Here is a 13130-nt window from a genome sequence, read left to right on the forward strand (position 1 = left end):
TATTTCAAGGGGTGTAAAATGGAGCGGAAAATGAAGAAACTTTGGGAGGGGATCATGGCATGCCGGAGTTTAATAGAGAAGGGAAGGCTAAAGTCTTCGTTTTGTTGACTCGGTATGGGTAGTCTACAAAACGAGGACTCTTCGATAACTTGCTTATTGTGTGAGTACTTTTGTGAGAGGATAGATGGCTATTTATCTTCGCTCGCGCAAGGAATGTCGTGAGGCATCTTCCATCTCCTATCTTCCGTCTCCGTTTTGTACACTTCCTAAAAAATCCATGAAATCTAATAAAGCATATACGTCCAATGGTAATTTGCTGTCTAGAGGTAATGAAGTTCAATCCAGGGTTAACCTTTCTCGGGTTATCAGAACTACTACATGCTTCCTTCAAGTTGGGGATCCAAACAAAAGCTCTCATGGGTAAGCCAACACTTGAGCGCACCCTGTGCTTCCAAGAAAACCGGAACAAGAATTCTTTAAACCACACTCAGATATGATACTCATGGCTATCAGATTCCGATGTTTTGAATTGAGCGGGAAATTTACATGTAAGTCATACATTTGTGTCACATGGTTTTACATCAAAAGAACAAAACTATGGTACATTGTACATCCACTAAGTGGTTTCACACAATATATCTCTGGGTCCGTAGCAAGGAATGTCGAAAGACATCTTCGATCTCCATATAATCTCCGTTTTGTACACTTTTTAAAAATACCCATGGAACTACTCAAACATATACGTCAAATGGTAATGTGCTGTCCAGCATGAAAATTAATCCAGGATTTTTTCCCGGGTTCTCAGAACTAATGATGCACGCTCCCTTGGGGTCAACACGAAAGCTCTTATCGCGGTACTTTTGTAAACCAACTTGCACTTGAGCGCACCCTTTGTTTCCGAGAAAACCGGACCTAGAATCCTTTTAAATGGAGAGGAAGACCCGTTTATGAGCTCATTATTCTTCGTGCTCCAGAGCTCGGCAGAAACGCCTGAGAATTCCGGGAGAAGAGTTATTTTACAAGGTCTGTGAAGCGAACGTCCGACATGAATGTGCACGTGTTTCAATTGGGATTGGTTTGCTTGATGATCATTAGCTTGGCCAGCGCAAACCGTCGCACGTAAGTATTAAACTCAATTTCATAACATATGATCAGTTCATGATTTTGTTTTGCACTATGAGTCTCTAGAGATTATATTGGTAGATCTTCAGATTAAATCTTTACTGTCATGGAATGTGATCACTGAAGAGGAGAGAGACAACTGAATAAGTAAAAAACGAACACGTGACACTTACGTAAAGTGCTGTTCGAACAAGATGTGGAAATATAATGTTTACACAATGGAAAGTGTGCTTTCACATATCTCAATTCAGATTTGTACCAGAAACTTTAAATTGAAAGGCCCCGGACGCTGACATAGTTCGTCTAATCGCCCCAAAGGTTAACTTATAATAGCATGATATTTGACTTCGGGGCGATGAGTGAACGCACCTTTGGGTAAACTACGATACCTAGGGTTATCTTATTGGAAGAGAAAGTTTGTGACGACACATTCTAAAACTATCATATGAGCAGCTATCTGTAGATTTGGTGCATTGGATCTGAAATAGTTTAATTCTACCAAGCTCACCTACGTCAATGATGACAACAAGCAAACCCGACAAATTCCGACAAAACCATAAACTTTGTGATGGCACATTCTCCATGGTGATCTATACTATAATGACATGAACTCAGTGGATTGGTAAATTTCAAGGGGAAGTTGCGATACTTTTGGCACATTCCTGACTCTTCCATTTACATTTCCCACGTGGAGGGACCGTGAATCCCACTCATGTCCGACAAGGTCAACAGTTGTCGAGTATGGGAATCCACGGAAACGCATGTAATGCCATAAATTAATACTTATTTCACAGATGTTTGGTTTCTTCAATTCAGTGTGACAATATACCTTGCAAGCTTTGCACTAGACTGGTTTTCGGGATGGGCACGGGTTACTCCAAACACTATATTTATTAAACATTCAGATTTGGCCCATGGAATGCTCGAGTACGTTAATGCATGGGATGGGCGCTGAACGATGGCAACGGACACTGTACATATACACCCACGTACGAAATTGTGGATTTTTCACAATTTAGTGGGCCAATCTTCACCAAATTTCCCATGCATGTAGGATATTAGTTGCCTTGACGATTAATTTGATGGCATGTCATCGTTATGTTGTCACGTGACTTCAAATTGCCCCCGAAAAAGCGACATTTTGTGAACGCCAGTATACCTCAAATTCCAACCGTGAAATGAAATATATTCATTGAATAGTTGATTTTTTGAATAAAGACGAATGTATTCTGTTCATTTTTTGTATGGCACTTGAGCATTTATGATTAATACCTCTCAAATGCAGCTTATTTCCTTACGATTTGAAGTATTCACGCGGTATCGCCATTTTAGGGGTTGATTTCCAAACAATAATAATGCGTTCCTCACATTGCCAGTACATTTTTGCATTAAAGATTCCCCCAGTAACCTAAATGGGAATATGAATCCTCAAAAATGTTGTTTAGCGGTTGGAATTCATGAAAACGTGTAGACTTCTGACCTGGATATTTCAGCGATCGTACGACCGAAATCCTTGGTAACAGGGCTACACAGTACGCATGCTCTGTATCTAAGCAAGCCAAAACAAATATGGCTGCGCCCACTGATTTCCCTTTCGAAAACCTTACGGGCAATTTTTTTGCGTAGACGGCTGGTTTCAGTGGAATTCTTTGCAAATTAACAAAAACTACGAAATAGGTATAGTATATTTTAGCAATGTTCTCGCTCATTTTTGAAATCTACAATAAAATAACTGGTCATTTACACGTACAATGGGTGCTGTTGTGATGGTTATTTTCAAACTCAAAATAAATCGTCATGAAAAACTCAAAATACACGATTTTCGTCAAAAATTCCGGTCAATGCACGATATCACGATGCAAGCGTATGGCTATTTCGCATTCTATTTTGCATATTATTTGCATAAAGTACGAGATTTGCTACAATTTTGGCGGACTTTTTCAAAAAGTTGTCTGCTGCTCATAAAAAGCTGTCTGCTACAGAGGATTTCCCGTTGGCATTTGATGTAAATTTCCGGATATTCTTGTCATAATGGTGTGTTGCGGATTCCTTATTGTTATTGCTGCACGAAGTACAAAGGAAGTCATGACAAGTAAGAAGTCTATGGTGTATCAACCTTCTAAAAATATCAGCATGCAGGAAAGGTATGGACGGTATTGTAAGACAATGCATATTCATCACAGTATGTTAGTTAGTAGGGACAAATTTCGGCGGCAAATTCCAACTTTCGAAAAAATGCTGTCAGTAAAAGGCAATTGGGAAAAGTGCAATGCAAATGGAGAGAAACAACGTTTTCTGACACATTTTTCATTGAGTGCATGGCAAGGCTTGCCAGATTACAGGAAGCGAAGACACACTGCTTTGGATTGCACTGCTTGCAAGACAACAGAGGCTGATGTTTACAGACTTAACAGGGTACTTGGAAAACAAGTAGTTGTTCCAGTGATAAGTGAAGCCACTGCTGCCTTATCATCAACCACTGAGACATCACCCAAAACGAATGAAAAATCACCAAAAGTTATGCAGAAAGAAGTAGCTAGGGCAGCAGGATATATTTATGACAAACTGAACAGTGCATTTCAGCAAAATTACAATATTGGTTTAATAAGGCTTTAACAAAGGTAAACTCAGCACAACTTCAAATGAGAAAAACACCAAATCAGATAAAAGAACTCAACAGAAAAAGAAAGAGACTGTACAAACAAGAAATAGAAGACAAACTAATTGAAAATGATAAAGATCTGCAAAATGTTCTTGCATCTGGTCAGTCATTTTCCAGTTATGACCGTACTCGTCTTGCCAACCATTATGAGTGTCTCGATGATGCTACTGATAGAGTATTTAATGCAATTCAGCTGGAAAAACTGGGTAAGAAGTCTCCTCGCAATGCGGTTGGGCATCTGGAAAAAAGAGAATGGGATAAAGCATTATTCATGAAAGAAATGTCTGAATATAAAGAGGGAGCAGATGTCAACTGGTCAGCCCTGGGACGAAATACAATGTGACCTGTCTTGGTAATCCAACTAAAATTGCTCATAATGCTGGTCAAATCTTAAAGGCATATGCAGAGTCACAGGGTATTGATGTAAAGAAATTTAACACAACAAAGGAAGTCCAAGGCAGAGAATATGAAAGGAGAGTAAGAAGAAAAAAGTTGAAGGACCAGGGGGAGAGGTGACCGTACCCAATCAAGGAGTGCTAAAACACTGCAGGAAACCCTGAAAATGAAATCCTCAATGGTGAGGTTGAAATAGGTGAATTGGTGGCACCAAAAACATTTCTAAAGAACAATTGATAAAGATGGCCACCTGAAGGAAGAAACCTTCACAGTATTTGCAAGGAAAATACCATTAAGGAAAATACAAACAACAGAATTGAAGAGGCAGGAGAAACTTGGTGTGTTGCGGGCAAATACTGATGATTATTTGACCATCTGGAGGATGAGGAACTGAAACAGCGGCTTTTGGATATAAATGAATATGACAAAAGTTATAATATAACCCAAATGAAAGAAAAGCTTAAAATGTTGCAACGGAGGCGTCATTTCAAGATGTGGCATGATCATAGTAGCATAGCAAACCACTCACACATTGTATTCATGGTCACCTGGCTGTATGACCCAGCCACATTCTACACCCGTGCAGAATATAAGCAGATCCATGGTACAGATGTTGATGTTGAAGCCATTGTTGAAAAACCCCACCTTTATATCATGGGAAGATCAGGTCCAACAGATGAAGAACAACTTGGATACATTGACACCCGTATAGAGGACTTGAAAGCTTCAACAACACCAGTGTCCATTGATGAAATTCCTGTGAAATTTGATGACATCAACAGGTTTTTCCATGGAGATGGTCCAGCACAAGAGTTTGAAGAGGGTCAACAGAAAGGTGGCCATTATCAATGTGTGTGTGGTATCGATGTACGTCGGAATAATGATCTTGTGCATGCATTTAGAATTCAACCCCTCTCAATGTCAGAAAAAAAGGAACTGGTCACCAGTGGGTACACCTGGAAGACAAAAAATCCAGGAAAAGTAAAGCCATACCAAAACCTGAAGGTTGATTCACTGAGAAAAGAACTCTCAAGCAGGGGTCAGGAGTATGAAGAGACAGCACTGAAAGATGAGCTCAAAGAAAGCCTGGACAAGATACTTCATGGTATGCAGAGAGTTCATTCACTTCTCTACAAGAATGAAGATGAGGACTTAAGCAAAATAAATTGCAAAAACTATGAGACTCTAAAGGCGAACCACTACACGACATCAAAGGTCATGCCAAAAACATCCTTGATGAATTACCACATCTTGTGAGTAAAGTGGAAAGAGATGAGTTGGAGAAGTTCATTCAGGCAGCATTAGGCAATGCAGATGAAGTACGGGGATCTGACATAAGAAAAGCAGTTATTCTAGTTACCAAGTATATAGAAGACAAACAAGTAAGAGGCAAAGTAAGTGAAGATATATCAACCTTAATGAAAACTCTGGCTGAAATAAGTCACATCTCCTACCTGCATGACGTGTACAGATGCCCAAAACGTGTCCTGCGCCTGTACAATATCACATTCTTACATGGACTTCTGTGCATCAAATTAATAAGTAAACCAAAGACCATGACACAGAGAAAATTCTATGGAAGATATTATCACAATGTGGTTGTTCACTTACCAGAGCAGTACAGGATCATTTCCCTTTATTCCTCCAACACTGAAAGCCAGGAAAGGGTTTTCAATGCCATCCGCAGGATTACCAAATCAACATCTTCAAAACGGCCTGGAGAAATTATTGGAAATGTCTTCATCAGATTACATGCAGAAGAAGAAGCAAGACTTCCATCTCTCACACTTGATTCTGAAATTTCAAAACTGGGCAAGTCTCTTTCCTTTGGTGGAAATACAGTCTTTCCATTAAACTTGATGAGAAGGCATACCTTGATACAAGCTCACATGGAGAGAATTAGTGACTACATCATTAGAGGAGCAGACATTTGGTGGACCCAGAGAGATGATGGAGTTGAATTCTTTGATGGGACTAATGAACAAGACAGTAAACCAGTGAGTATCAAAATCAATTAACTGCTGGAGAAATTTGATCTGTTTATCAGAAATTTGGAAATTAAATGGCGTTCGGAAAGATGTAATGATCATTCTTTTAATGTGTCATGAACATTTGAGAGCAAAATAATTAGAAAACAGTTGTTCAGCACAAAACGGTAAAGAAATCATGATAAAAATCATTACAATGAAACATGTCAGATTCAATGGTATTGAAAATAATTGACAAACATCACAAATATACTTACCTGGTTAAGTAATACTGCATTCATCCACAATAATTTGCAGGAGGGTCCAATACTCAAACACTTCAGGTCATCCACTCTCAGTGATGTCATGACCTCTGTGAAGCTGACCTGGAATGACATCACAGATAAGGTTAAGAAGGGGCAAATAACCATACCACTTAGACGTGTCAGGATATATTCTAATGACAGACTGGTTGAAACTCTTGACCTCACACATGTACATGGTGGTAAGTAATCTACCATATACTTTTATATACTCTGATATATTGTGTATTGTCTAAGTTATCAATCAAAATTATGAAAAAATAGAACAATATTTTGTCAGTACTGTGTAATACTGTTTATGAATTGGTTATACAAGCACAAAACTATGCTAATTTAATTGGCCTTGCATTCCCACACACTCTGCCTCTGACCTCCATGGACTGTAAAACAATTGTTTGTCTGACTTTAACTCTGAGCAAGAAAAAATACCAAGGGACATGAACTTGTGTAAAGTTTAACAAAAATGGTTCAAGCATGATATAAAATTGAAGAATGCCAGAGATATTCCCATTAGATTTTGTCCATTAAAACTATTCATCATAATTGTCTCTACACAGGATTAAAATATTAAGTGTATAATTAAAATTTTGACACACTTCTAGATTGCCATGAAGAACACGATGAACTTCCTGTATCAACAGATGATGCATCAGAGGAAAGTTACAGAACAATTAATAGTGACAATGAGCCGCATGTTATAATGACAGAGGTAAATTTCTTCAAAATGTCCATTATTATTTTGCTCCGTAATCATAACAACTGAACACAGTACTGGTATATCATTCTTTGTATATTACTTTACTATCAAATTACATTGACCTTTTGGCTATATACACTAGCCTGAGTGATGCATATGTCATACAAATGCTTTAATGTGCATTTTCACTTTTACTTTTTTCCCGTACAATTCTTTGTGTCTCCAGAAAATGTATTACTGTGGTAGTGCCTCACAATTGTGAAGCTGTAATATACATATGGATAATTTCACTTGAGTTTTCAACTTTTATGTTTACTTTGTAAAACATAAAAGATCAGTATAATGTCAAGAGAATGTACATAATTACATGCAACTATCACTAACAGTGTTATTATTATAAATTGAAGTCATTTTAAGAACTGCAATCCCTTTAGCAATGATAACAATGTCAGCTACACATACACAATGTTGACAAGTAATTCTGATTTTTTGTCACTTTCAAGAACAGTCTTATTGAACAATACTACTGAAAAAGGTCTCAGAATTTACACCCATTACTTAAAGAATAACTTAACAATAACCATAAGAAAAACACTTACCTTACATGTAGATTACTACAGAAGATACCATTGGACCAATTGATGATGATGGTGATGATGGTGATGATGGTACTTGTGATGATGACCTGTCACCTCCAGGCACATCAACAGCACACAGCACTTTGAATGCAAGAACAGCTGATGCAACACATCTATCGTCAGTGTTGCCTGAAAACAAAAGGCAAGAAACAGTGAGCAAAACAAGTAAAACTGTTGAATATCTTCAGTCTATACTGGGAAACATCACAGAGGTTGAACACTTTACCAAGTGTAGAAACAAAGTTGATACTTGCAATGATCAAATGTATAAGGAGGAATACAAAACAGCTAAAGCAGTCATTGGTACTAAATTACTCAAATATCACAGAGAAGCTTCTCAGAAAATTACAAAATGGGAGCGCCAGTTTTGTGTAGATCACAATGGACAGCTACCAAGTATTGATAACTACAAACAAAATAAAGAAATATATGACATACACCAGAACAGGGAAATTGCAGCAAAATTTCTTCAGCATTGGGAAATTAAATATTGATCAGAATTAACAAACGAAATGCTTACCATGTGAACAGGGTTTTGTATGCTACTGGTAGCATATGGTATTGTAATTGTCATAATTTCTGGTGTGTGTTCTGTAGTAAACACCAGTGTCAGCTCTGAGCTGACTCAAATTAATCTAGTGTGACTTGAGTTATTCACACTTGAGTTAAAACAAGTTGTGTGCCAATGTGAAATCAGGGTAGGGGAGGGTAGACTCTGCCAGTTGTCAATGGGTGATCACTTATACATGCATTTGCATAAACAAGTGTCAGTCTTTTTATCAGTTGATCATCCTTCATAAAGATTTTGTGGCAGGCCTCATTATCATAACTCAGGTACTGGTAAATCACTTGTTTTATATGAAAAATTATGACAGACAGCCTTGAATTTTAATTTTGTTAGGATAGGTCAGAGGGATTGACACCTTGTGTTTGTCTGGCTGCAGGGCTTGAGCTGTTGAATGTTGAATGTTGTCACTGAGGCCTGACCTGGTCCCAGTCAATAGATCTGAACCTAAGCTATTTGTAATATATTAGTAATTACTAAGGAATGTACATATTTCTTATCATTGTCTATACTATTTCTGTGTATTTTCACAATTAAGATATCTAAGAGTGGGAATTTTTCAGGCTGCCAGTTGGTTTCAAACCAGAATTGAATTAAATACTTTTGATTATTTCACTGTATAATAATAATACCTTCCCTTCCTCCTTGTAATATAAATTTACTTCTGAGACTAGTCAATTCAGTGGCAAGACATACATGAAAACATTTTGTGTTTGATATGTGTAAATCACATGGAAAATGGTATGATTGAATATGACTCTCATTGATTGAACTAAATAATAAATTGATATTCTGTACACATACCTCTTTATCTTAGTCATAGTGACATGTTGATCATGAGTTGTACATTCGTATTTCTTAAGCTCCTGAGAGAACACTTTCTGAAGAAAACATCAAATAAAAAGTAAGAGAAATTGTATTGAAAATCGAGCTGAGTACACTTGTTATTACTTGAGCCAAACACTTTTTCAAAGGCTTGGGGACCATCACACACACACACACACACACACACACACCCACACACACACACACACACACACACAATCACAAATCACCACTCAGCAATATTAGAAGAATATGCTGGCAAAATGTAACATGTGCTTTGATGACTGTCTGAAGTTGTCTCTTGTCAGCTATCATGGTTTGGGTGTACAATATTGAACTTCACATTGTTATGATTGTCCTGTGTGGATTTTGCTAATGATGACACACACTGCATACAGAATTATGAAGAAAAGGACAAAAGGTGGGAAACTAATGGATGGATCATGGTTGAGCCTACTCATCAAAGCACCTCTATAGGCAGAAAGATGTGTGTGTGTGTGTGTGTGTGTCCCTGTGGAGGGGGTACAGGAGCTCATACCGCCATCAATGAGGGCTAGAGCTCGGTCACAAGTACGGTACTTTGCCATACACTGCAAACGATACTATGGCAAGCTTTGCTTTGCGCAAACGTCGCTGCTTTCAGCAATCGGGCGCTTCTTGCCGCATGTAGACCACGAATACGTGTATAAATATATTCATAAGTCGAATCTTCCACCAACAGGCTCAGTAGGGGGCTATCCGATGACGGATAAATTGGTTTATTGATCCAGAGAGAGAGCATGCGACTACCCGGAACAAGATTACAGAGAACTCAATACTAAACTTACCTCGAAAGCAAGCGCCTTCTTCTTTGTTGTGTCAGGCATCTTGATAGGACAAAATACCTGGGTAATTGGTGTTTTTCTAGGAAAAGCGCTCAAGTTGTGTAGTTCTCCAGTACGCTGGCGTGTGCAGTGTTGACGTTACGTACGTACAAGGTACAGAGGTCAAGTGATAAATTAATATTCATAACCTACTGTTCGTAGCTCATGAATAATTAATGATGCTCATGAATAATTCATATCGCAAAGCGCCGCCCCTGCATTAACGTACTCGAGTGGCTGTGAAATGACATTTTTAGCTAGAATTTGAGGAGGGAATTGCAAATATACGCATAGATGCTCGCTCTTCGAAGTAAAAAAATCGAATATCATGTAAGAAATATGCAAGATTTAGAAAGTTATAAAAGTATTGCTAATTTTTACTCTCATTCATAAATGCAGAAAAGTAGTGCAGTTTTTGAAAAGCTAAAGGGTAAAATTTCCCACTTTGTCTTTGACTTGTTTCGTTCTTCTGTTTCACTCCAGGTGTTTTTGCGAGATTCGTACCGGGTCTAGCAAGAGCAGTCCTCTGCTGACTGACGTTGACGACCCGAGCTACAGCCACTGGTTGCACTACAGCTGCAGGTCTGCCATAGAAAACTGTCCTAGAGACTGTCGCGCAGCCGCTGCAAGAGCCCTCGGTGGATCCACCAACCCCCTCGACAACAACGCCGGACTATCAGCGTGTCAACGACTAGGCAGAACGATCCTCCCCGAAGACCGCGTTCACCTGTACGCCCATTACAAAACCAGCAGCTGTGGTCACGAAGGACACACTTACCTTGGCGAAGTCTGTTGTTGGAAGCTTCAGTTCCAAGGAGTACCCTATCCGTTCTACCTCTTCAATCAAAGCTGTGATATAGAAGGAGGGCCCATCCTCGTTGGTTGAAGGACTGCGTGCCTCTGGAGGCATGATGTGGTGACTGCATGATATACATACAAGGAGAATTCGGATAGTTTTCAATCGGAAGTGTTGAAATACAGTTTGTAAGGGGTGGCCAACTTGATTTCGGGGGGGGGGGGGCCGGAGGAAGTGGGTACGGCGCCATTTTTTTTACCCCAGCCTTGCAGCAATTTCTTTCGAAAAGTTGCTTCAAAGCAATTGGATCTGACTAGTAGAATCAAAGCAATTTTTTTCCAAAAAACAAAATCATTCAATCTCAATCTTGTAAAATGGAAAGCACATAACTTGTAAAAAATCCAGAAGGTGCTGAATGGTCTGTGCACTGCTGCAAGTTTAAAAATTATAGCAAAATTATCAGTATCATACATTTTTTGCAATTTTTATCATTTTAGTCAACATTTTATTCTTAGACACCATTGTTTTAATTGGAAAACGAGTATAAAGTTAATATCTAACAGGTAGACATCAGTGGACTGTTAGAAAAGTGTTTCACAGAGATTTACATGCTTTGTTCAGTTTTTCCTTTTTTAAACATTTCCATTCAAAACATTTGTAAAATTATTTGAGTATAATGCAGTTAATTGTTCACTTATTCTTTGATACTTTTTTACGAAGGATTTATTTAAATACAATGATATTATTTGTTTTGATCCTATCAGGAAGTTTACAAATCTTATCCTTTACATTTCCAGTCATTGTTTAAAGTATACCATTTAGGTAATGTCAACAAATGCAACAGAAGACGTGAGTGAAATCATTTATACACCCAATAAATATCACAAATCATACATATTTACTGAGATATGTATGGCAGATTAATATTCTTTTGTTCATCATGAAATATTTGATCAGATGGCATACAACATGACATTGACATTCACCTGTTGTTTTGTTTTCTAGTAAAATTTGAGACAAATGTTAAACTTTAATAGACATATACCTATTAATAAAATGTTACCACTTTGTAATGAGATTTATTTGTTTATTGATTTCAATCTCTTTTGTAGACTTGACAAAGATTCTCACGTTTATTCTAACACAGGCAGCATTGTAGTTATAACACAGTGCAGTCGGGGAGTGCAGCAGCAGAATACAAGTACACATTCATGTACGGTCAGCTGTATGCACGGTCACTCCACACAGAGTGACCGTGATTCATGCTACTGAGAAGAGGTTTCTGCTTCTATAGATACCCATTCAAAAATGCCGCCATAGGCGGCAGCTCCAAAGGCAATGTAATTCTGTTTTCAAAGATTCTTGTTCAAAAATGACGCCGTAGGCGACAGCTCCAGAGACCAATCAGCCAATCTTTTTGCCGCCCTCCTAGAAGGAATTTTTTCCCTTCCTTTCTGCAGAGACAATTTCTTTTCCAGTATGTGGCCGGCAACAATTTTTTTCAGAAATCCTCAGGCCTTGCAAAATCAAATGGACCACCCCTAATTATTGTGATTATTCAGTATGCCAATGACCATACAATGAGCGATGAAATTGTTTGAAAGCCGTGCGCAAAGGAAACAACCTGTTTTGCACACCACAGTATATTTTACCATACGCTTACTAACAACGCTCTAACTCTTGCTTTTTTATGATTCAAAAGCAAATATTAAACATTTTATAATACCTGTTCTGGAAATAAAAAAACCACATTTTTGTTACAATAACCAATGTGTATCTTCTTTTCAGCTTGTGACAGCAGAGCCGGTGTATATACCCCTCTCCCAGTACAAATGCATTAGACTACATTGGCATAGGTTACTTTGATTGATGCTCATCTCCTATTAAGGGACGGTGTTGCTTTTTTGAGCTCTTTTCATGAATTGTGTTTGATATGAAAAGTACTGTGTGTTGTTTGACTTCTTGCAAAATGCTGGAATATTCATCAAATGTGCATGGCCTCAACTCTGCTTGCAGCAGGACATGATTAAACATTCAGTGAAACATATCTTTAACCATGCATTGCTGAACATAGTCTTGAACATGAAGTTTGGACCTCATGCAAGATTTTGTATAGACTGTAGACATTTGTTGGCACCATTTTTGTCGCTGCAGTAACACAGGACACAGCTGAGTCTATGAGTGTATTTGTCCGGGCAGAGTAATAGTTCAAACAGAGTGTGTGTGCTGTTCTGGCTTTAATTTTACATCTTTTCACACATATCATCATATTTCAG

The 13130-nt window shown here is 38.2% G+C and overlaps 1 protein-coding gene and 1 long non-coding RNA gene across 2 annotated transcripts; both read left to right on the forward strand.

Moving 5' to 3' along the window:
• Nucleotides 1-662: 662 nt before the first annotated feature.
• Nucleotides 663-12288, forward strand: LOC139120725 (uncharacterized). The gene is made up of 2 exons (XR_011549139.1): nucleotides 663-1119; nucleotides 10542-12288. It is a non-coding gene; the product is annotated as an uncharacterized lncRNA (long non-coding RNA).
• On the forward strand, nucleotides 4673-9050 carry LOC139120508 (uncharacterized). Its single transcript, XM_070684970.1, has 5 exons — nucleotides 4673-5285; nucleotides 5372-6177; nucleotides 6466-6652; nucleotides 7073-7179; nucleotides 7778-9050. Exons 1-5 carry the CDS (start codon nucleotides 4673-4675, stop codon nucleotides 8297-8299), a joined length of 2235 nt encoding a protein of 744 aa, XP_070541071.1. The 3' UTR covers nucleotides 8300-9050.
• Nucleotides 12289-13130: the final 842 nt, after the last annotated feature.

The sequence above is a fragment of the Ptychodera flava genome, chromosome 20 (genome assembly GCF_041260155.1).
Source record: "Ptychodera flava strain L36383 chromosome 20, AS_Pfla_20210202, whole genome shotgun sequence".
In the NCBI taxonomy this organism is placed as follows: Eukaryota; Metazoa; Hemichordata; class Enteropneusta; family Ptychoderidae; genus Ptychodera; species Ptychodera flava.